At 37.8% G+C, this 26,383-nt stretch overlaps 1 protein-coding gene across 1 annotated transcript; it reads left to right on the top strand.

The window, feature by feature from the left end:
- The first annotated feature begins 1,148 nt into the window (after window positions 1–1,148).
- Window positions 1,149–24,608, top strand: LOC140244593 (transmembrane 9 superfamily member 2-like). Its single transcript, XM_072324215.1, has 15 exons — window positions 1,149–1,436; window positions 2,536–2,603; window positions 3,690–3,920; window positions 7,352–7,481; window positions 9,084–9,208; window positions 10,181–10,307; window positions 12,418–12,497; window positions 13,188–13,293; window positions 13,993–14,125; window positions 15,185–15,304; window positions 15,634–15,851; window positions 16,192–16,343; window positions 17,155–17,266; window positions 18,399–18,570; window positions 19,977–24,608. Exons 1-15 carry the CDS (start codon window positions 1,281–1,283, stop codon window positions 20,042–20,044), a joined length of 1,998 nt encoding a protein of 665 aa, XP_072180316.1. The 5' UTR covers window positions 1,149–1,280; the 3' UTR covers window positions 20,045–24,608.
- The last annotated feature ends 1,775 nt before the right edge of the window (window positions 24,609–26,383 follow it).

Below are 26,383 nucleotides of genomic sequence, written 5' to 3'. Positions count from 1 at the left end.
TAAAACGTCTGGCAATGGTCATTCATTTATCCTGTAAGTGTAACGAACACGTTCCAGTTGTTTTCATGGGGTTACTTTTCCAGCTAGGCTAGCCTAATTTTGAGGGGTCCTTTTTTTTTTGGCCCTCCTGGCCACACCCACCACCGATGACCAGCCAGACGTGCATTTCCATACTTAGGGGCATATGTACTAAATTGCTATATACATAAAAATTGGTAACCTTTTCAGCTAGGCTGACCCCCGCTGGCTCCCGGACTATAAGTTGCATATGCACTTAACCAAGACCTCTGATTTGTCAACTAAGTTTATGGATGCAAAAATAACATGTGTAGTGCCCTATGTTCTGAGGCGGTGTAAGCATACCCATGCTTAAATGGCATACGCGTGCTCAACTGAGCATACATGTTCTGAACTGAGAGTTCTGATTGGTCAATTCTTGGTATCGTCAATACCTGGTGTCGTGCGCAGAGCAGCGTTTTAGATGCATTATGGGATAGCTCATAGGGCAAACTTGCCCCGGTTTTGCGGGTTGTATATGCACTTCAGTCACGTTCCGTCTTTAACCAGGAGTATTTTTTTTTTGAAGAATTTCTTCGCTTTCCATCATGTGACCAGCACATTGAAGCCTTGCAGTAGCGAGCCATTGTTCCGATCACCGCAAATCAGTAAAATTTAGAACTTGTAAACTTTTTTCAGTTGAATTCTAATAGAAGGAAAAGATCAGCAACGAAAATTGAATAACATGGGAACTAAAGACGCGTGCAAGACAAGCGGAGGGCGACAATGGCACAGTGTCAGTGCATCTGTGGCAGGGCTTTTGTCTTTTTAGTGTGCGCAAAAGTTTTCTGCACCTTGGCGATGCCGATAGTTAGTTGATGCTTTCTGGAGCATACGCCGAGTAGTTCTCGTTAATGGCAGCGATGGCCTTCCATACATGTACCACGGCCACAAACTGACATGTGAATGCGAACAGTGAAGTGTGACGAACTCTCGGTACGTAGTACACGTACGTACGGTCTGGATCGACCACGGTGTGTTTGTGCGCAGTAGTCGTTATCACATTCATTTGTACATCCATCGCACGCGCACGCAGGAATCGAATCGGGACACAACACAGTTGTGACGCGTTAGTACTGAGTCGTCTGTAGTGTAGGTCTTGCCAACGTGGCTTGTATACTCACGTACTGTGGGAAACGGATCACAAGCGGCAAATTACTTTGAAGAATCTCATGGTATTCAGTTGAAATTTCGCGAAGAAGGGCACTACAACGGATACAAGTATGACGAGAATAATGTTATTTTTCTCTGCAGTGTCGTGCTGCTTGCTGGCTTCAAGTGTGAGAGCATTTTATTTGCCGGGACTTGCTCCAGTCAGTTTCTGTAAACCCGAAGTGGCCAAGGCTCATGAAGATCAAGGTGATCCTGCATTTTGCAAGGTAAATTTACCCTTGGATGCCCCAGGTGTGAACGAACTAAAGGCGGTTTAGGGTAGGCCTTTTACAGTTGATTTGAAGGTCTTACATAAATTGCATGTGCTATCGAAACTATAAAAGGAAAACAGAAAAAGAAATAGAGAAACTTACATGTATGTATCTGACACTGACAGACCCAACTGCCTTTTGGATGAATAAATTTACGAATGATTGATGGGGAGCTAGCAGCAAACCTGTCTCAAAATTAATGGTAGGCCTAATTAAACTTTTTTACTGAAGTGGACACTTGTGGACACACATGTAAATTTTAACATTGCTTAGAGGTAAGACGTACGTACATGTCTACGGTTATTGTCAATGTTTTAAGATACATAATACTCTGAAGCAGTGTGCGAAAAATGGGGAAAATTAACGTTAGACTACAATTTACAATCGACCTGCAAAGTGCAAGAATAGATCTAACTCCCTCTTGTAAAGTATATGTAATGTTACACTGTCACTGTAGTGAACATGTAAACTTATGTAGGGACCTAAACCGGTATGTGCATTTTTGCAATGACATTGTTGAACATAACACTTTACGTACACGGCCCAGTCGCTTTAGGGCTACAAACTGTAGCAGTAGCATGAACAATGATTTCCCAATGTACAGACTACAGTAAAGTTTTTTACATCCGATTCAACTGCACATCTTCTGCACATGTAGATTTTAGATTTTTTTCAAAGCGCTGTCCTGTTTTTATCAAGGCTGACTCAGCAGTGCAGTGAATATGAGATCAAAGCAAGATAGCATGTTTAAAATATTTTTGAGACACTTTTGACAGAAACAGTTGCATGAATTAACGAGCGTTGAACATCATGACTATCTCATGTGTAGCACTGTGGGTCCATGATGGAACTTTGGGATTCAGTACAGTGGCAGTACAGGAATAGGCCCTACCATTGCCTACACTGTACTCCTTTTGAAATGTCAAGTGTGTCTTTTTGTTCTTGTTTTTGTTTTTGTTTTTTTTGTGCAATGAATGTGTTTTGTAGATTCTCAATGCTATTAAAAAAGTATTTTGAAGCTTTTGAGATTTTCTCCTTTCTTTTCTTTCTCCAGAGTGATATCCACTTGTTTGTCAACCGCCTTGATTCAGTGGAGAACGTGATTCCTTATGAATATGACAGGTAATTCCCTCTCTTAGAAGCAAAGCTGTTCTGATAAGGATATCAAAAGCGCAACATCAACTACATGTACTATACAACCCTGTATTACTGGATGTCGCTTAACGTTTACAATTAACGTACATGTACTGGCTAACTTTGTACATTGTATGCTGTAATTCTTCTTCTTCCGACAAGTACATGTACATTGTACATCACTCTCAAAGAGTATTTTCGGACTGGGCAAGCTTGTGCAAGCTTTTAAGTTTAATTTTTTGCACATACTGTACGCATTCAGATTCAGTTACACTTTGTTCATTATGTACTGAAATTCAGCATGCAATTGTGATTTCTGTATACTCTGCATGACATGATATTAGGACAGGATTGTTGATTGATTATTAGCCCTTCATATTAAGAGAATCCCGTAATAACGCCGTATGGCAGTGACACATTGTGAAAACTCTGTACGTGTAGATTCTCCTGTTTGATCTTCTTATGAAAAAATTAGATATCATTTAGTGGTTCTCCAAAGTAGTGTGAAACATTCAAATAAATTGCCAAATTGTTTTTGCAAAATGTACATTGCATCTGAACTTTTCCTAAGAGTTACAGTTAGATACCCTTTCCCTTGAATGAAATGTTCTTTATCTACTTACATGTCGTCGCTGGGGCGACAAGACCTCGTATCTCAAAAATGTCAAATGTTCAGGAGAGCCAAAAAACATGGCGGCCAAAGCACTATACTGAATGGGATAGCCGTTCCTTTGACATGCCGTGGTGGCTTCATTTTTGGGGTAAGACAGTTGGGATTTGGACAGGACATCACTTAACCGATTATTTGACCACTAATGCAAAAAAGTCATTTTCACCAAAATTTGAGATACAAGGTCTTGTCACCCCATCGACGATGTGCTCTTTTATGTGCATTTCGGAATTTGTACCTGTAGGTACTCTAATTTGTAGCCTGATGACCTGTTATTCATCAGGCTACTGGGAAAGCTATTTTAGCCATGTCAGCCTGTCTATCATCTGACAAAGAGCAGAATCAATTAATAGCTTCAGCTCCTCCTGATTAAGATGAACATTTTGATACTTCCTCCTTTCTAGGTTTGACTTCTGTCAGACAGAAGACGAGCACAGCCCCTCTGAGAATCTTGGGCAAGTGGTGTTTGGTGAACGTATCCGCTCCTCTCCCTACACTTTCACCTTTGGCAAGGACGATGAGTGTGTAACCGTCTGCAAGAAGAAGTACTCGGCAAAGGCTGAGGACAAGAAGGCTGAGACTCGCCGACTGAACTTTCTCAAGCGAGGAATCCTCCTCAATTACCAGCAGCATTGGTGAGTAATCTCTCCTCTGTGTTCATTGCTATACAAAGTGTATTTAAAGCTTTCTTGACATCTCCTTTCCTTTTTCACCTTAAATCCTTGTCAATCTGTCAATGTTCCAAGATGCAGGGCTACTCTCAGGGAAGTGAATCCCCCCCCCCCCCCAATCCATGTCGTCGCTTCTTGTAAGGAAGTTGTAGCAGTAGTGGCAGTACATGAACATGTACATGTACGTGTTCCAGTATTGAAGTGGAAGTAGGAATAGTAGTACCATATAACTTGTAGGTGTTTCAGTAGGTGAGAAAAATGTTGGCAGTTGTAGTACGAGGAGTAGTGGCAGTAGCAATAGATTTGGGCAAGTCCAAGATAATGTCCCCTCAGATGCTCAAAATTCATCTTGATTTTATCAAAAAGTTATTGATATCATGTTGTAGCCAAAGAGTTAAATCATATATTTCCAGCAAAGAAAATATTGAATTATGCAAATTTATGCAAGAAATATGGCCTTGATTTGCATAAATAAAAAACAAACCTTACGTATGGGACAAATTATAAATATTCATCTAAAATCAGTTGAATTTGTCCTTGACCTAGTTCCTTTATGGACATGACCCCTGTATGAGTTAGTGTAATCTGCAATTGGTAAGACAAGGTCAGCACATTAATTATGCAAATTATGCACTTTCCCAGAACATAGTGTCCCATACGTAAGGATTTGAGTATGTTTTTTTACGTTTTTTCTGAAGATTTGTAACATTGACCAATCATACTTTAGGAAGTTCTAATTTATTCATTTCAACTCCAGATTAGCAAAACTAAATGAGGAAATTTAATTAGTCCTTCATCTTATAACTAATTAAAGTTTGCTTACGTATGGGACAAATGCCTTACGTATGGGACATTACATGCAAAGTGAATGGGAAAACCGCCTTTTGACATGGATGCTATATGTCCTTACATTTGTTTGGTTAATGGTTATCTTTGCACCTACTCTGAAGGATATGTCTATATATCTGCCTCTCCTACTCAGTTGACCTCAGGGAGAGTGTAAGAACAGCATTATTGAGTCATTCTATGATTAAGAAAGGAAAATAAAGAATATTCATTTATACTTGTATTTTCTTATTTTCATTACAGGCTGTGCAGCTGGTCTTTGATTCCCAGTTAACATTTTGATATTGGACATTTTCTTAATTCAGTTATCATTTTCAACTTTACCTCTCTACAAAATGACTTTGTCCAAGAATGGGATTCTCTGAGTGTCATTTTAGGTGCAGTACACTGTTCAGCATGTACCACAGGTTGTACAGCCTCAAAAGCGAAATCAAAACAATTGTGCTTATGGCGCGCATCAATGACAACATTATAGGTCTTACTGAAAAGAAAAATCACTTAAGGTGTGAGCAGGTAACTTTGTCATTACTAGAGTTGATAGCAAAGGAAAAACCCTATGAGAATACTTTTTATTTTGATATGATTGTTAATATTATTTTCAACTGCTCACCCTCAGAATATGTCATGACTTATCAAGGTCATGAACATGATTTCTGAAAATCCTGTAAAATGAAGACTATAGTTTACATTTGCTATAAACCACAATATCAATACTCGTTCTGTGGTTGGAGTGCTAAAAACACAAATTACACAAACAAATAGGGAATTCAATTTTCTTTTCTATTTTGTGTTTGAAGAGACAGATGTGCTCTGAGACACCTTCATCAACTCATACTTACTTTGTACCCCACATCTACACAATTATCAACATACATTGCAATCTGGTAGTGTATGATCAAATGAGGTTATTAGAATTTATTCAAAATTGTAATTTGCAGATCAGTGAGTTACTTAAGTGTTTCAAATCTAGATTTGAATGTGCAAATGATAATCTTTCCTGTATCACTACACAAGCATGTATGTATGTACAAAGTAACACAAATTTTGTCGTCTTTGGTTTCATAGACAAGAAGCCAAGCAATTTGAAAAAAAAAACAGCATTGGTACATACATTGTACATTCTTCTATCTCCTTAAAATATAAAACTTTCATTAAAATTTGATTGATTTTGCAGTTCAGCTAAAATTCACATGGCAAAACATGATGATTACAGTGCAAAATGAAGTACTCTTGTTGTTGGTGTGTTTTGTGCTGCATTTCAAACAATTATAAAGCTTTATAAAAACTTAGACAACTTGCAAGGTAAGCCTAGAGCTACTGAAAGTATCCACTTCAAACTGTATTTGTAATTACATTGTACATGACATTTGATTCTAAAGTTGAAATTATCAAGACTACAAATTAGTTATTGTACATGTACATGTATGCTATATCAAGGTCACAAGCTAGAATTCGCTCATTTTTTTTTTTTCATTTGATGAAAAAATATTGACTAAATTACAAATGGGCTAGAAATAGAGTGTCAGTATACTATATCTGTCTGTGTAGACATCATGAGGACAGTGTTAATGCATGACGGAATCCAAACTAAGACATTTAATTGTAAATTGGTAATTACTTTTATTTGTTTTATTTTAGCTTTTGCGAGGTACCTGAACCGGGAAAGTACTCACTTAGAAGTCTATTTCATTTCTTACATGTTGTAGCATGATTTGTGGAACTGAATATGACACTATGGGGAAATTTAAAGTCATTCCCATGAATGCATTTGTGCACTAAAGACAAATGTCCCATACGTAAGTTGAGCCATGTCCCGTACGTAAGGTGTACTTTCGTTAATTAAACCAACTTCATGAAAATATGCTTTATTCTTTTGCAGTGAAACTTTGCTGAAAGATACTTCGGTATTGTACCTTTCTTCACTTCCAAACAGAACTTGATCAGTAAGGTACTTTCAGAGAATTTTCAGTTCAAACTTTATTTTGAAAAATCCAGTTTTTCTCTGGTCCCATACGTAAGTTGGCATATTTTTCTTAATAAAACCATTAACCCAAGGTCAAATGACATCAAACTTAAACACAATATTCTTCTCAGGGATACCAGTCCTCCTGATGATAAACAATAAAATCCAAGTGCTCCTTCATTACTTTTCAGAGGTTTGAAATCTCTGAATGTCCCATACGTAAGGTGCGCGATATCTTGGACTTGCCCATTTTTTTTTTTTTTTTTTTGTACTTGAAAGAGTGGTAGGAGTATTAGAAGTACAGTACCTGTAGTGGAACTTTATAACAATACAAGAAGTTGAATGAAAAAAAAATGTAGATGAAACAATTACCAAGCTGTTAGAAGTATTACTTCTGGAAGTAATCACTTATTAGTATTAGTAGTACATTACAGCTGGAGCTAGTGGGAATGTACAAGTGGTGAGATCAGCCATCAACAAAAGCCTATTTTACATCTTCTCATTTCACTTGTACATTTCATACATGTACCTTGCATGGTACATGGTACTGCATGCTGAACGCTCTGTCATTACATGACCATTACAGGATCGTGGACAACATGCCAGTGACGTGGTGCTACGAAGTTCAAGGTGGCGACAAGTATTGCTCACCAGGCTTCCCAATTGGCTGCTATGTGGATAAGGACAGCAACCGCAAAGATGCCTGTGTTATTGATGTAAGTGCATTGAAGTATACAATCTATAAAGGAAGGTAGCCAGATACAGGAAGCAGTAAACAGTGTTAGGCATCAGAGTGTCTTTATGGAGGAGAGTGATTAGAAACTACCATGTCTTAAGGATCCTTCCATTTGTTTTTTTATGCCTCCGCCAACGAAGTGGCCGGAGGCATTATGTTTTCGGGTCGTCCGTCCGTCTGTACGTACGTACGTCCCGTTTTGTTTTTGTCGATATCTCAAGAACCGTGTGGTGGTTTTGCATCAAACTTGGTATGAGGGTATATCCTTGGGGGATGATACTTTGTGTGGATTTTAGGGTCACAGGGTCAAAGGTCAAAGGACACAGGTTATTTTGTGAAAAAAAAAAATTGAAATTTCATGTTTTTCTCCATATCTCGCAAATGGTTCAAGGTATCTTCATGGAACTTAGTATATATGCTTGTACCGATGGACAGTGATTATCTAGGGAAGTTGGAGGTCATGGGTCAAAGGTCAGGGGTCAAAGGTCAAGGTCAACTCCTCAAAATATAACTACTTTCCTTATATTTAAGCAGTGCCTGAAGGATTTTTTTAAAACTTGATGTATGCATGTATAACCCAATATATATTCTGTGGGAAGTTTCTTGCCAAAAGGTCAAAGGTCAAAGGTCAAATGAAAGTGCTAAATTGCACTTTTTCCTCCATATCTCAAAAATAACTCAAGGTATTGTCATGAAACTTACATATTTATGCATGTTCTACCTAACAGTGATTCTCTTTGGAATTGTGGGGTCAAAGGTCAAAGGCCAGGTATCGATAATACTATTTTACCATTTGATACTGAAATTATACTTTTTCTCAATACCTTGAAAATTACTCAATGCATAAACTTGTAAAAGGGTCAAAAGTCAAGTGAAAATCATCAGTTCCCCCAAATACCTGCACTCTGACGTTTTAATCATTCATCCAATTGAACCTAGTTCTAGGAAAGTGAACATTCAGCACATTTGTGGCAAACCTGTCATTTTAATATTTTGCCAATTGTGTGAAACTGTCATCACACATTGTCAAGACATTGTACTATAGACCTATTAGGAGAACCATGTATTATGGCGGAGGCATACAGCAGTCGCCGTAGCGACATTTCTAGTTATATATTGTAGAAGAGTGACCTATGGTATGAGCGTTAGTTTTTGTCACTCCTGTGTGTTGTACACGGAACTTTTCTTGAGGTCTAATGCTTGCTTTAGAGGTAGCTGTGACTCATAGCAGTATTACAGGAGAACCACTAGAAAATTATTACTATGAATATTTTGATGTGTTTGACCGTGTCCATTTAAGTGTCAGGCAAGGGTTTTAAATTGCACTTTGTTTGTTGGTACAATGTATGTCAGTGTGTGTGTGTGTGTGTGTGTGAGAGTGTATTTGTGCATGCATGTACAGTGTATTTCAGCTTCAATCCAGACCCAGTAGCAAACGATGACACACTCCATGGATGAAAAGACCCCACTGCTGTCAAGTTAGTTTTAGTGGAATAATGTTTTATAAGAAAATGAAATTGTCTCAAATGACATTTACATACAGTAGTTGACCGAGTACATGCCATTCTGACTTTGTTTGCAGGCTCACTATGAGAAGCCAGAGAACTACTATGTCTTCAACCACGTCAACATCACTATTGCCTATCATCCTCTTGATGAGGTGGAGGGTGTGAACAGGCTTGTGTCTGCAAAGCTGGAGCCATTCAGGTTGGTACTCTTCTTCTTCTTCACCCCCCCCCCCCCCCTCAGGTTGGTACTCTTTTTAACCCATCCACTTTCCCCAAGTATGAACAAAAGTATGGTACAGTAGCTGTACAGCAAAGGACCAGTTTTCTGAGTGTTATGATATGAATTTAGAAATGAAAATAAATGATAGCTGTATTTTTCCTTTGTAGCTTTAAATTCTTTGGTTTTTTTGTTGTTGTTTTTTCAAGTTGTTTTGCTAACTTGACAATTGCCTTTTGCCCAATAGGCCAAGTCCGAGAAAGGAATATTATCTTACATTATAACAAATCACTTTGTGTATATTCCAAAGAATTTCTACATGTAACATATTTCTTCATCCATTGCCAGAAATCATGTACAAAGTTTGTCTTTGCCATGAGATACACATAGATATTCAAAGAAATCTAGCTCCCAGAGGATCCACTTGATTTGTACAAGTAGAAAGAAAGAAAAATGTATTCACATTCCATTCATCTGTGGTGTACATTGTGCACGAATGACTTCATGGAGAAAATTTCCCAAAAAAGTGTTTATAGATTTAGCAGATACTCAAAAATCAGTTAGATGCTCAGTGAACGTTTGAAGACAATCAGACAATTCACTTAAAAGGGTAGGGTACAATTGACACTCCTCATGCTGGTATCTCTAGCACAGGACTTGGCATCGCTTTGAGCTGTCACAGCTGTAGAAGGATTTTTCACAACTATTCACTTTTGTAGGACATCAAGTGAATGCTGGGCCTAGCTCCCCAAAGATAGGGACAATATTTACCACAAAATATCTTGGCAACAGAAATCAAAATGAACATGCAGTTTTCATACAGGAAGGTCACTAATATTCCTGCATTTGCTAGATCCACATAGGTACTTCTCTCTGAAAAGTTCCCCATCAGTAATTGTCATTTATATATCAATTGCATGCAACAAATATATCTCATCTCTTCCTTCATCGCAGCATCAAGCACAAGAAAGAACGTGAGTGCATTTACAGCACTAAGGCTGGCTATGAAGCTATGTCCATCAAAGGAAGCGACCTCAAGGAAGATGTCGACATCACCTACACCTACTCTGTCTATTTTGTGGTGAGTCCTTTGTATGATTAGAAAATATTTTAAGCAGAAAGAGTACACTTCATGCATACATCTCACCCCCCCCCCAAAAAAAAAGAAAAACAACCCCACAACAACAACAACAACAACAACAACAAACAAAAGAAGACAAGAAAAAAGTACAGTCTTGTTTTAATGAGCTTGAAAATTTAAAATGATGTATTTGGATCAATGAAGTTGCTTTGGGATTTTTGGTATTTCCCAAGAAAGTAATTTTCCATCTGGATAGAAAGCATGAATACTGTACGAGCTGAAATTTTCGCGTACAGATATTTTTGCGAATTGGTCCTTCGAGGACATTTTCGCGTGTTGTTAATTTCGCGGTTGCGAGGGTCTAACTGAACTTACTTATTTGCGCGTTGTTATTTTCGCGATTCAAAGGCGATTCGCGAAATTCGCGAAAATAAAACCACCGCGAAAATTTCAGCTCGTACAGTATGGTAGATAAGTAATATTTCCACAGATTTTGTAGAGCCATTTTTTTTCTATTGACTGGCTTTGGTCTCTTTTCAATTTCCATTCATTAGTTCCAGAAAAGTGTGTATGGAGACACACAGCAGGAAAAAAAAAAAAGCTTGACAGAATTGTGAGCACTAGCATTGCTACTTAGAAACAAAACAAAACAAAACAGATAAAAACTAATGATTAAAATGTGTTCAGGGAGTATACCTGATTTTAGGGTAAGTTGATTGCCATTTCCTTCCATGACGGTTGCTATTGAGTTTTGATTCCCTGCAAGTTTAGTATACGATAACGAGTTGTACAAGGCCCTTCAAATCTCCTGTATCAAAATCTGATGTAAACTTTGTAACTAAGAAGTCTCAGCTTGGAAGTCATTTGGTGTTTTGTGATGCAAGATCATGTTTAACAGTACTAAGACTAGTGACAGAAAGGAACCAGCCCAGCAGTTAACCACTACCCCATGTTTGTGGGGGAATGCTCTTTTACAGAGCTTTGGAAGACTTTTGTGAAGACAGTTTGCTGTAGGAACTCTCTGTAGAGAAAGTAATTTTTTTTGTACTTCATGGAAGGAGCTACCCTCCCTTAACGGACTCTTTCTTGTGAGGCTGTCCAAATCCACATGCCTCCAGCAGCAGGCAAGGGAAAAGAAACCGACACTGCATTTTGCAGCTACTTTTTATTTTTTTATTTTTTTATTTTTTTTTAGTACGAAATTTGTGTAGCTTCCTGAGTTTTGAAACCAAAGAGATTTTCATGGCAGCTAGCTCTCCAACGTGACTTGTAATTACTGTCAGAGCAAAGCCATGCCATTCTAACTCTTCATGTGCCATGGTGGAAACCCCCTTTGTGCCACATTTTTCTGAGACACTAACGATTTCATGCTTTGAGAAAACATTCTTTTTTTCAAGTCAATGTAACTTCTATAGATTTCTGTTGAGCTTGGCAAATAGTCCGTAAAGTTGTAGAGAAAATGCCAAGCTTTGCTTTGATGTGTCATTCTATGACAAATCTATGATTGTTTTTCTTTCACATGACCAGTAGATTCTACCTAGCTACATTACTGCAATGGCATGACTTTTGCATACAAAGCAGTGACAGAAAGTTAGAAATTACTCTCAAATCCAGTAGAGAACACCTCTTGATAGTCAATCACTACATGAAATGCAAGCCATATGTGAGAGGAACGGAAGAGCGAGAAACGCTTTCATTGTACTGTGGCATTTGGCGATTTATTGATCGGATTGGGCGGATTGGTGCATTTGAGCAGAATATGCAAAGTTGGCACACCGTTGACTGAGTAGGACGTGCAAACGTGGCACATAAAGAGTTAATACATGTGCTGATGACATTGAAGATCAGTTTATGTACAGTGGGCAAAGCTCTCATCCCTATTCTTTAGAGAAAAGAGTGGAATAGATCAAAAGACACTCTGCTGCGTCTAATTGAGTAGTGTCATATGTTGTACAGTCCTTGGTCCTAAATCCCCCAAATTTTAAAGTGGAATGTGGTATGAACATTGTCAAGGCGAGAAAAATTTGAGAAAGAACCAATTATTGTTCAGTTCCACCCATGTTCACATAATCACTCTTTCCTTTCCAATCCTTGTCGATTCGCCTTGTAGCCGAACAGGAAAGTGCGATGGGCGTCTCGTTGGGATTACATCCTGGAGTCTATGCCTCACACCAACATCCAGTGGTTCAGGTTGGTACACCTCACTGTCACTCCTGTGTGGGACACTCTCAGGAGAACTGTGCCCTGATATAAAATTAGTGTTTAAAAACACAAGCAAACAAAGAAACAACTCATTGAAATTCAAACAATATCTGTAAAGATAGATGAAATTAAAAGGAAGATCTTTTAATAGCTATTTGATTTCAGTCAATTGCTAGATTAGATATTCTGCATGTAATTCACCAGTAGTAATTACATGTTTTGTCAGGGGAAGCAGTTGGGGAATTTCTGTGGGTTTGATGAAGACATTCTTGTATTAGGTGTTGTTGGATTATGTCTGATAAAAGTATTGTGATTGTTTGGAAGTCAGACTGTGCCACACAAATTTGCCCTCAATCAACTACTTGGTAGACTAGGCGCTGGAAGTGTTGCAGCTAGTTATTTCACTGGCATCAATCTCGTTCTTTTTGCCGTTAGTGAAACTAGACATCTGTACTTCTCATGATATAATCACTGTCAGAATAGGGAATGCAATAACCACATCAGTGATACTTCGTGAGGTCTGTCTTGACCCGAGCTATTTGCAGCATTATTCTTTCCATACTTTGTAAAGGTTAAAGCACATTTATTTGACCCACTCAAGACACTTGATATTACGGTGTAAATTGAATGCTCTCCATATTACCTTTTTCTTTTTTAACTGTCACATCTTCTCTCCAGTATCATGAACTCCTTGGTGATCGTCCTCTTCTTGTCTGGTATGGTTGCCATGATTATGCTACGAACCCTCCACAAGGACATCTCTCGTTACAACCAAGTGGACCTGGTACATTATTTCTTCACTTTGTATTACATGATTGCAGAAAAAAAAATTGCCTACCTTCTCACTTCTTCAAATGCAAAAGATTTCCACCTGTGCTATATTGATATTCAATTTCATAATCAGTGCAGTATCACCAAATGTATGGTTTTGCAATGTATATGTCTGTGATTCATAAAGTTATTTTAGGCAAATAACATTGCAATTAGCTTAGCAGACACAATGACAAATTTGCCCGCAGCCCAAAAGTGATGTAGGACTCCCTTGTGAGTTCCATTATCACTCCTCATCTGGATGATTTGGATTTCTAACCAGGAGAAATCAACAATGAATGAATTTTTAATGATTTTACAAGTGAGCATTTTGATCAATAGATATAATTTGAATGAGCACATTCATTGATGATTGTGAAAAATATACAATTTCTACTGTGGGATAAATGTCATGTGTATTGCCCAGAAATATGTGGTCTGTATGTATGTGTGTATGTATGTATATGTGTACAATGTATTTGTATTTCTGTGTGTACACATGTACGTATGTCTGCAGGTTTTGTGAGTATAATGTGCATACGGGTATGTGTGCCCATTTACATTTGTATATATATATCTATATGCATGCAATGTACATGTATATTCATTGTATATACATGTATAATCTCCTCATGTAAATGTGTGTATGTTTGTTTGCTGTCTGTTCTTTTAGGAGGAGGCTCAGGAAGAGTTTGGCTGGAAGCTGGTTCATGGAGATGTCTTCAGGCCTCCTCGTAGTGGCATGCTGCTCTCAGTCTTCCTGGGATCCGGGGCCCAGATTGTCATTATGACCTTCATCACTCTCGGTGAGTTCTTACCTCGAGCAATAATAATTTTGCCTTTTTTGTGTGTATTTGTTTTTGGTTTATAATACTTCGCTGTTTTCTTGACACAGTTTCATAGAAGAATTATGATCATGAGCAGCCATGCAAAATGGATAATGGATTCATCACATTTGAGGTCATGTGCTCTGCAGATGAAAGTTTTGGTTCAGGTGGAAGTGTAACTTCTGAATACTGTTTGTTATTTTTGCTGTGATAAAATCAAAGATAAAGGTCAGTGTAAAGCTTTGAACATAATCATCTACAACTGAAATTTCAGTTATCAAATGCAAACATCAAAGAGAAGGCCATGGATTTCATACAAGACATCTGGCACTTATACCAGAACGAGATTTGTAAAATAATTATAGCAAGTTTTAAAGATTCAAGTGAAAATTTTATAATAATTGAATGAAAGGCCACACTCATCCTCACCTTTGCATTGGAAACAAATCACTATGTATTTGATTCTACGGTGTATGCCTTCAAACGTTTGCATGAACATGTTCAGGATACGGAGGGATAGAACAAGATCAAGGAGTGCTGGAGACAGAGCAATGGCTCATTTTGTGTACAATGAATACCATGGTGGTGTGTTGTTCTGTATTCTTGCCAATTGTGAAGATAAGGCTGTGGATCACGATCATACGTATATGCATCATAAGAGAAGGACCAAGGCAATGCAATATGAGTAATTAAGGGATTGTTACGTACAAAAGCTCGCAGACTTGCCTCTGCCCCTCAAAATGTGCTGAAATGCCTGCTACTGCCCTTGTGCATGTGTGTTTAAATGTGTGTGTTTTTATATTGGATATTTAAATTTCATATATCTACATGTATGCTTGGTTCATTATGCCTGCATCACATCACTGTGTAATTCAATCTTCAGAATGATGTAATAATTGATACTGACTACAGTGGGTAGGGGTTGATATTGTTTGGAACCCAATATGTGCTAAAAGGGCAAAGTTATGCAGTTTAGCCACATGTATCTTTTCTTGCTGACATTCCTTTCTGTATTTCATTCCTGTCTTCCCCCTTCAGTCTTTGCCTGTCTAGGATTCTTGTCGCCAGCCAACCGAGGTTCCCTCATGACTTGTGCCCTCGTCCTCTACGTCCTGCTGGGATTCATAGCTGGCTTCGTCTCCTCGCGCATGTACAAGAGTAAGGAACTTAGCTCTAATCCTGTTCTACACCATTTACTAAGCTTCCATCTAATATGTTTTTACACCATTTTATAATGTAGGTATTTTCTCCATCAAATATAAGTAAATTATATTTATTGTTTGAAAGCTATTGTTTATTAATTCAAGTTTTCATGCATATTGTATGCGATTTTCGTATTTTCAAAACTGAAATGGATGATTTTACCTTTAAAAAATACTTTTCACTATGCATCAGTCTATATTTAGATGTAAGGAGTTTGACAGCCCTACATATTATATGTGCTGACACACCCTTACCTTCCTATCTCTTCTCTTTCCCGTGGCCAGCATTCGGCGGTGAGCGCTGGAAGTCCAACGTCATCTCCACCAGCTTCCTCGTCCCCGGCACCATCTTCACCGTCTTCTTCATCCTGAACCTGCTGCTGTGGTACAAGCACAGCTCGGCTGCCATCCCCTTCACCACCCTCATCGCTATCCTGGCCCTCTGGTTCTGTGTCTCCACCCCTCTGGTCTTCATTGGTGCCTACTTCGGCTTTAAGAAGAGGGTAAGCCTGCCCCCCCTTACATGCATGCATTGAAGTCAATCAGTTGCGATAAAAAACAACCTGACTCAAGAATTACATTCACATTTGAATGGCCAAGATTTAGTGTTTACACTGAGAGATGGACATATGTTGTATGCTTAGCAAAAAAAAAAAGAAAAAATTATGATCTACAATAGATGAAAAGAAATAATATCGATGGCCAGTCAGGAAGAGCATTTGAAGATTACTCCCAGATGAATTTCCATGTTGTGCGTACATGAATCTGTTATTGTAGATCTTTCTGTTAGCATACTGTCACTGTCTCATTCTCTATCACTCTCTCTCTCTCATTCGTGTGCAGCCCATCGAATTCCCAGTGCGCACCAATCAGATTCCACGTCAGATACCCGACCAGTCTTTCTACACCCGCCCCCTACCGGGTATCATCATGGGTGGTATCCTCCCCTTCGGCTGCATCTTCATCCAGCTCTTTTTCATCCTTAACAGCATCTGGTGAGTACCTCACTCACCCGTTGCCCAGCCAACTTTCTGATTTTAGATTACCAGTAAATGCATGTGCTGGTTATAGTTGTTTGTGGGTCTTTTTTTTTGGGGGGGGGGGGTGGGGGAGGAGGGGGTTGACAACATGCCTTTAATTTCAAAGCAAATGCTCTCTATGTTTATCACTATTGGGGTGACAAAACCACATATTGAAAAAATGTCAAATGTTCAGGAGCGCGGAAAACGTGGCAGCCAAAGCACTATAACAAATAGGATTGCCTTTCCTGTAACATGCTATGGTGGCTTGATTTTGGAGGTAAGACAGGTAGGATTTGGACAGGACATCACCTTAAGTGATTATCTGACAACTAATTCGAAAACGGGATTTTCACCAAAATCTGAGATAACGAGGTATTGTCACCCCAGTAACGTTATGACACTGTGATAATGAATGATTACCATTATTATCTAACAAAGCTCAGGACAAGCTGATATCATGCTTGCAATACCCTACCCCACAGATCTAGGGACAGACAAAGCCAATGGGACACTCTCCTCAGACTAATATACCGAGTGGTCATCAATGTATGCCTTTGATGCAGCATTCATTGTAGTGACAGCTCATTTGGTGTCAGTAGTAGTCCATAACGAATCAAGCAGAGACCATAACCTGCAAACTGTTTGTTATCTGCCAATGTGGATGTGGTAGTTAGAAGAGTTAATGCAACCCATTTCACAAGTGTCTATTACTTCAGTCACTACACTGCACCTTGCCAGTGATGTCAACCAGCACTGATTTATTTAACCCTTCACATCCCTACAGGTCTCACCAGTTCTATTACATGTTTGGCTTCCTCTTCCTTGTGGCCATCATCCTAGTCATCACCTGCTCTGAGGCCACCATTCTCCTGTGCTACTTCCATTTATGTGCAGAGGTGAGTGACTTAGCTCAGCTTCCAGACTGCTTGTCTCTTTATTCATGGGGTTCCTTCCACACTGACAGTGACAGGCCATTTAGAGTGATGTGTATAGCAGATGATGGTTATGACCGTGATAGTGATGAGGGAATCGTATATGGGAGATGATGATGATGGTGATGATGATGATGATGGTGGTGATGGTGATGATGGTGGTGATGGTGATGATGGTGATGATGATGATGAAAAGGAAGTACAATGTTTGCAATGATAGCGAGGATGAGGAAATGCGATTGGCATGAAGATGGTGATTATTATTGGAACAATAGGGCTAGAATGAAGATGATAATGAAAATGATGGTGATGTTTTTGAACATTTTTCGTAGTACTGGTGACATGAATATGAATAGGACAGGTTCTTGCTTTAATTTTCACCAAAAAAAAAAAATGTTCTGTTTGTGTGCTTTCAGTTCAAAAAAGTATAAAGATGTTACAAATACAGAATGACAAATGACAAAGCAATCAAATACATGAAGACTACATCTTGCAACTGATTAACCCTACATTGATGTGAATAAGCATCAAATTAATCTGTGTTTAGTACATAGCAGCCATGATAAAATAATCATGGGCATACATACTCAAGCAGGATTTGAAGCTACAACCTCCTTATTACCGGACAGGCGTCTTATTGACTAGACCACCGAGCTTTCGCTGACAGCCAGTACTGGTACTAATCCTTATAGCATGCAGCGGATACTAGGTAATTATTGTAAGATACAGTCTGTCCGGTAATCAGGAGGTTGTATAGGCTCAAATCCTGCCCAAGTATGTGTGCCCATGATTTTTTCATCATGGCTACTACTAAACACTGATTAATTTGGTGCTCATTTACATTCACGCCGATGTACACTGTAGGGCAGTTTGTCATCAATTGCAATCCAAACAACTCAGTGCAAGAATTTCATGACTCTGAAAGATTGTAGTATTCTGTAAATTGACCAGTGTTGACTACATGTGTAAGCAGTAGGTCCACATCTCCTTAATTCAATACGCTCATGCAAATTGTACCATGAAAATTTACCAAAATAAATCATGTTAAAAGAAACTCCTGAAACATGAGCTGTATTTTTGCTTTCTTCTTGCCCAGGACTACCACTGGTGGTGGCGGTCCTTCATGACCAGCGGCTTCACAGCGGTCTACTTCTTCATCTACTGCATCCACTACTTTGCCTCCAAGCTCATGATTCAAGGTCTGGCCAGCACCATCCTTTACTTTGGCTACACCGCCATCATGGTTGTCCTCTTCTTCCTATTCTGTGGTAAGTGCCCCAACCCCTTTTTTTCTCGCAAAAGATACTTTAAAGGGACTGTACAGTACTGGTTGAGGTGGGGATTCATGTTTTGAACATTCGTAAGTGAGATAATGAGAAACATCTTATGAAATATGAAAGATCATGTAATTTCAAGAAGGATTCAACATTTATTTGGTGAAAATTGGTTTTCAAATGGCTGAGATATCAAAAAAAGTGATAATAATAAAAGGCATCAGGCCACGCCTTTTATTAGGATCTCTTTGTTTTTCAAAACCGATTTTCATCACATAAACTTTTGATACCCCTTAGAATTGCATGCTCTTTGACATCTCATAGAGTGGTTTCTGAATATCTCGCAAAACGTTAAAAGCTAAATCCTCACCTCAACCAGAACTGTACACACCCTAAAAGCAGAAACTTTGGCACGAACAGTGTTTCTTAAAGTTTTTATTACGGTTTGAATTTTGTGGACGATCATGACAGTTGAGCAAGTACTTTGACAGCTCTCCGCTACCATTGCACATACATGCTTCAGTAAAGGGTATAACTAGGGCCACATAATGAAAGCAAAGTCACTAAAGCTACAGGACTATCAAAAGTGAAGAAAATGGCAAATTACATATCATACCCCAATGATATGGCCACCTTGAAATCAAAGAGATTTTAAAAATGGAATATGACAAGCGTGCAATTCTCGAAATACGACAAAATTTCGACTTCTATATCAGCATGCCCTCATCTAGTCACCGTAGAGGAAATTGCAAAATAGAGTAGCTCAGTGTCAGAGTCAGAAAACTTGATGTTTGTTCAGATGTAAAATGTTAAATATATCTACTCCCTGTCCAAATTTAGTAGTCTTTAATATGTATTAGAAAATTTTATATCTTATGGAGAATAGTGTTAACTGTGGTCGTTTGAGCAAGGCAAGTAATATTTCTATGGAAAGCTGTGATCTTAGAAAAATTCAAAATGCCCAAACCAATTTGTTACATACTCTTACAAAGGCTCTGTATAAGGGAGTAATTGCAAGTAGTGTAGTATTATAGGCTAGGCTTTAAAGGAAAATGTAACCATAGGGGTAGAGGTTGTTTGCAGTTTTGTGTCAGGTCATACTTTATTAACAAGTTTGTATTTTTATTCAGGAGCATTAGTATGCAGTTGAGCAATGGGTAGTCAAAGATTTGTGTAGTGAGGCCCCATATAGAATTGATAAAAGGTAGCAAATACCTCATTTTTTAACATGCTTGAGAGGTTTGGGACAAATATGAAGCTCATTTCGACATCAGCTGGGACTGTCATGTCTGGATGTATGCAAGAGTAAACTATGATCATAACTGGTGATTGATTTGATGAGCCAAAAACATGTATTGTTTCTGACTCCCTTTTACTACTTCTCTGATTTCGTATCACAGGTACAATGGGATTCTTTGCCTGCTTTTGGTTTGTTACAAAGATCTACAGCTCAGTGAAGGTAGACTGACTGGATGACTTCACCAATCTTGACCCTTACTAAGCTCCATTCCCACAGCAGTCAACTTTGGAATACTTCCCCGCTGTATGTTCCTAATTTAAATCAACCACTCGCTCTGTTCCTAAATTTTCTTCTTTTTTTTTCTTTTTTTTAAATTTAGGATTATATTGTCATTGCTGTTTTTTCTATGTGATATTCTTTTTTCCTCATATTTTGTGAGTTAAATTTATGCCTGTCAAGTCTCTTGTTGGGAAAATAATTATAATAACATAGCTCTATATATAGAAATAAGAATAGGTTTTAGTGGCATACCAGCTGCCATCAAAATGGCTGAGATTATAGTTGTTTATTTCTTCTTTCAGCCTGGTCCATTTCTTGAATGAAAATGAAGGGAGCGAAGCTCAAGATTGATAAAAGGATAAATGCCACAGACCAGATTACCTATAGGGTAACTGTCATAGTGATATTAAAAGGTTTTCCCTTTTAGCCCCTTGGATGCGAAAGGGGATTATGATGCCTTTTTTATTACCAGAGGACGTTTTGGGAGCTTTTCACACTAGACCATCACAATACTTTTCCCTCAATGAGTTTTAGGTAGTCACAAGTGAATTAATTTAAAAAATGATTGCTGTGTAAAATAGGAGTGATTCCCTAATTTGTTTCTGAATCGAAAAGAGATGTGGTAATCGAAACATACCTGTCAAAGAGATATTCACCAGTGTAAGCAGTTCAAAGTGTCTTTTGACATCATGAAGTCGAGACACTCGTGGGCAGAAAAGAACAAAAATTAGATGGATTCCTGGGAGCAAATAGTCATACATGATTGTAGAATATTGCTTCAAGGAATTGTGTACATTATGAGTTGAGAAAGGAGATTTAGCCTCACTGTATAAGACTCAACACTCTTTGGAAAGGATGGCATGAAATACCATTCAGGCACTTTCTTTGGTTCGTGGAATGACCAGATCATTATTTCTTTCCATTTTCCGCTTGTTTGCTGTGGTTATGTTATTATCTCTTCTAAGACCTTGAGCGTTCTGTAAATGAATATTGAGGGAACAACCAAATCCTTTCTGTTTTTTAGATTTGTATGTAGCAACTGTATCCACAATCTGCAAACATTGTCACATGAAGCAAAAAATTGATCAGTCAGTTGATTGATTTTTTTCTGAGAGACAGATGCGGGCACTTTGTTTGTATGGATACTGACTTATTAAGCCTCATATAATATATTCAAGTTTAAAAGAACTAAAATGATGTACATATTTCTTGAGGAGATTTGTTGTCACATAATAGTCTCAAAGAGATGATGGCTTGTGTGGATTTTATGGGAGTTGTGTGGGGAAATTTTGATTATGATTCAATTTGTAGATAGATTTCACAGCTCATGTATGGAGTAGATACAGTATCATTCTTTCTAGTAGGGTCAGAGTGCTGTAGGATGTAGCAATTCTGTTGCCTCTTGCATTGCTCTTTGCAGCTGCGTGTAACCAAATGCCTTAATCCTGTTCATGAGTCTAAAGAAAGGACTGTACCTGAGAAGGACGAGCTACAAAATCTTGTGTGCGAACTTATCAATGCCAAGTTTATTTCTGGCCATGGATGTCACAATTTAGGTAGTAAGCTGTATGCGCGTCTGTGTCGATTACTTCCAGCACTCTGTTTTTTTCAATAGGCTAGAAGAAGGAAACTTTTATTTCAAGATAGAAAAGAGTCTTGTGCTTATGTTGTAAACATTTTCCAAACACTTAATTCCTAATACATAATGTATGTTTAAATGTTGTGACTTCAGGTTTGCTATGAGTGTTTGGTGGGACCGGAAAGATTAGAGCGGAATGAATTGTAGATCAGATGAGATACATTTGTTTGAGAGGCTTTCGTTATACAGGACAGTGTATGCCATGGATGAAAGCTGTAAGGCCATCATAAAGTGGTTTGCTTTGATTGTAACAAATCATTGCTGCTTGGTGTCCTGCCTCTTTCTGTAGGATTTTTCTTTTTTTTTTTTATTCTTCTCATCTGTATCTTTCTCTTTAACTCTCTCCTCTCTCTCTCTATCTCTCTCTGTCAATAGTCTGTGTAAAGGAGTTTATTCTATATATTTTGCAATAAGATTGAAGGAAGGCTCTGTATGTAAAGATGTATAAAACAATTCATTGTGGAGTATTTGTTGGAAGTGCATCTTTAAAGTGATTGTTGAATTACATGTAAACTATGTATTCAGAATTGAGGTAAGGTCCCTAAAAGTAAAGTCCATGATATCTACATCATCTTGGCAAAGAGCCAAAAAAAAAAAAGAAAAAAAAAAAAGATAAATGAATGAATAAAGTCAAATTTTCATGTAAGTAATTTTTCGCTCTCAATCAGGTAAAATGAATTTCCTGTGTTTTAAGTTCCGCCCAAAGAGATAGAAAATTGTTATATACATGTATATATCTTACAGGCAAAAACATTTGCCCCTTTTACTTTCACGTCAGTTTCATGCTTCAAATTATGCGCAAAGAATTTCCACTTTTACAGCACCTTATGCCTGTTTGAAAGGTCAAAAGTGGCCTTCAAGCTTTTCTGTAAAATTTTTAGAACACACTAGTGACTGGAAGTGATACAGTAGCTAAGCTCTCCAGCTATCAATATAATATATTATGTAATATATTGTATAATATATTATGTAATATATTGTATAATATATTATGTAATATATTGTATGATATACTATATGATATCTTACATGATATATACTATATGATATATTATGTTTTCTTTGAAAACTGTAGGTGCTATTTACATTCTGACTGATTGGTCCCAGCTGTATGTATCTTCACATGTTTATTTGATTCCCTTTCTCCTACTGTATTTCTCTATTTCATATTGTGACCATCACACTCTACAAACTTCATACTGTAAGCAGTTGCTGTGTCCATTCTGTGTTGTTTAGACATATGATATGGATACTGTACCTGCTTACTGGTAAGTCATTCAGTCAAAATTCTTCATTATGCATTCGGTAGTACAATGTATGAGTTCATCATATAAGTTGGGAAATCCTCTAAGGAAAAAGATGTAGAACTTTTTACAAATGGTATGTGATGATGTTTGGAGGCATACAGAATAGAAAAGTCTGTGTACAGTGCTTTTTATGTGTGCTCCCTGAGCCAAGGAGAATGCTTTCTTTCTGTCCATCAGAACCTACTGGAGAGAATGAACACTTTATGACTTATGAATGTGTGAATGTTGACTAGATTGGTGTATGAGATTTAAAATGTTAGTGTATAGTGTATAATTTCATTGTACGTGGTATGAGATATCCTACACGGGTTTTTCTTTGCGTGCCATGTGTTTGGTGTAAGGTGCACATGGTATTGTATCTCTAGGTGGTTTCCTAGAGGTTTTACAAACCTGTGATACTCTTCGTGTGTACACCAAATATTAAGGTATATGCTGAGTGCTCGTAGAATGTATGCTTTTGTTGTTGTTTTTTTGTATTTACTTGTCTTTCGTTTCTTCTAAGGAAGAAAAAGATAGATATTATACACAAGTTGAATGAATGTACAATCAACCCCGTATGAGTGGCTGAAGGCATGCATGTATTTCAATCTGATTCAAAATATTCAGACCTTTTATGTTTATACTAACTTGAGTTTTATTGTGGGATAGTTAAAAGTGTACTGTGGAGGTAGGTGCATCAGAATGAATATCCTTGTCATTGTCTGACTTTTTGCTTAAGCACATTAGAAAAATGAAAGTCATTTGCATTGACAGAAAAGTTGACTGGCATAAGTAGCAATGTTTACCCACCAAGTAATTTTTTGTAGTCTTCTCAGCCAAATTTCAGCTGTCATTTATTCAACTTTGATGGATGACAACAACAACAACAAAAAAGAAGAAGAAGAAGGTATTCTGCTATCATGATATAAGGTGGAAGATTATTTCTCTCCGGTACTTAACATAATCTATTAATTTCATATCTCAATTAAATGAGATATTTAGAAATAAGTGCATTAAAATTCTCTGTGTTTTCTTCCATGTGCTTGGATTGGTAGTAGTGTAATGAACTGCTATGAACAAATTAAAAATCAAAAGTACTGCAGCTCCGAGTGTGTAGAGTTTACCCAGTCAAAAGTGAACCACATTACAGTGACTGATCTGCAGTTGGTAATAGAAGATTTGTTTCTTTTCTTCATTTGTCTGACCTGTTGGGTATGTCCACAACATAAATGTTGGTAAACGTTCATTTCTCCGTGTTATCCTTAATTTTCCATGCAGTTACAGTGAGTTTTTAGAAAATTCAATTCAATTCAAATTTATATTGGCTTGGCATGCTGCATTTGAATTAAATATGCTTTGATGTTGTGTGTCTGCAGAACAGTTAAAGAATACAAACAAAAATTGCCCTTAAACACATTGTTAGGTGTTGCTATTCGTCATAGACTTTTATGTTCTGGCAATAATGGAAGAAAATAGATATTTCGTGCATGTGTTGTACAGTCGTTTGTATAAAATGCACTTTTCATCCAATCTATTTTGTAATCATATTCTGCATTAACATCTAAGAAATAAACCTATCAATTTCACCAAGTATGTTGACGTGTTAGTTGTGTGGAAGTTATGTTTCTGTATAAAAAAATACTTTGTAGATAGGGTTAAAAAAAAATAATAATAATACGAATAACGACAGCTTTAATACACATCACATACGCCAACAGGTATCCAATCATAAACACACACTGGAACGCCTACCGGTATTTGTGCGAGTTACTAACGCCCAATATCGGCATATCTAGTCACTCGGACTACATTTTCACGATGATATTTGAGATAAATCATATCGTGAATTTGGGTCAATTCCAAACACCTGATTGATATTGTTTTATCTGATTTTCATAATATTGTGGTATCCAACGTCCAAGTTGTTCATGTTCAAGAGCTATAAAGCAGATATGGTAGAGTGTAAACTTTTCGTCAAAACGTCAACTGTAAACAAGAAAAGTTATGAATAACGTGTCACATACTCCCATAAAACGGAAATACCTGTAGTGACAGTATGATGTATAGCTTTAAAAGACTCATTGACCTTCATACAAGTCTTACAAATTTTACATCAGGGGCATGATGTGAAACTAAACGAAAACTTTCATCCATTTTGTGTGTATGGTATTGTGTTTGTGTGTGTGTGGGTGTGTGTGTGAGTGTGTTGCAGTTGCATAGCAACGTTTTTAAGGAAATGGGGTCAAAGTTGTTAGATTATCGACCTTTTCCCAGGGTCGGGGATTTGTCAGTTAATGACATCATCACTTCAACGCATGATATTTTCACGCTGATATTACTTTTGATGAAAACATGCACGACTTGAAAGTTCCATAATTTTGTTACGCGCATGCGATTTTGAGGAAACCTTCAAAGGGGTACTGTACCTAACTGAGTGGTGAATGTTTGCGAACTCAGTGACTTAAAGCGAATTTTACGTTCCGTCAGGGTTCGCAAACATTTTTCATAGCCACAAAACAATTTTCCTTGTCGCAAAGACGTCATATTCAACAGATGTTCATAGTTTCTTCGACACAAATTGCGATAAGAAAACCTGTTTAGCGACAATGAAAACTGTTTGCAAATTTCATCGCAACTGTTTACGAACCCTGACGAAACGTTAGACGGTATCTCACTGAGCGGCGAATGTGTGCTAGCGTAGCGAATTTTAGGGAATTGTAGCAAAATCGTAAACAATTGCAATTCACTTTGCAAACAGTTTTCTTGCCGCAACTTCTCTGCGACAAAAAGAAATTTTCAAAGAAAAAGAAGTTTTGAACATGTTCAAAATTTCTCTGCGACAAGAAAAACCGTTTACAACAATCGAAAACTGTTACTTGATCGGAACCCTTCGCCGACTGTGACAATTCACCCAAATCGAAGCACAAGGGGGCGCTAATGTTCGCTAAGGAGCAGTGCTGCTAAAGAGTCTACACACGTAATAGTTACTTAGTACACTATGATGATAATAATATTTTGGCACTCTAAGAGTTTTCAGGAGTGTGTGTGGGGGGAAAAGTCCATTTCGCTAATGAGTTTTAACAGAGCTTTTCACCTGCTTTCTCTCGCTCCATACTGTAGGAAACTTGTCAGGGTACAATGCTAGTGGTATTGTGAGGTGCAGGTCCCGAGCAGAGCTGCGAGAAGCGAGACAAAGTTATCCACACACATGGGATATCCACCCCGCTTCATGTCATCATCAACATGTCACATCACGCTCACTGCCGTGATGGAATAAATTTTTACTCACTTTTGCTTCGTGGATGCGCAAAAACAACTATTCAGCATAACAAAGTACCAGATGTCCATAGACATAAACACACA

The sequence above is a fragment of the Diadema setosum genome, chromosome 21 (genome assembly GCF_964275005.1).
Source record: "Diadema setosum chromosome 21, eeDiaSeto1, whole genome shotgun sequence".
Taxonomy (NCBI): domain Eukaryota; kingdom Metazoa; phylum Echinodermata; class Echinoidea; order Diadematoida; family Diadematidae; genus Diadema; species Diadema setosum.
The sequence above is the reverse complement of the archived record's forward strand: the minus strand, read 5'-3'. Positions and strand labels throughout refer to the sequence as shown.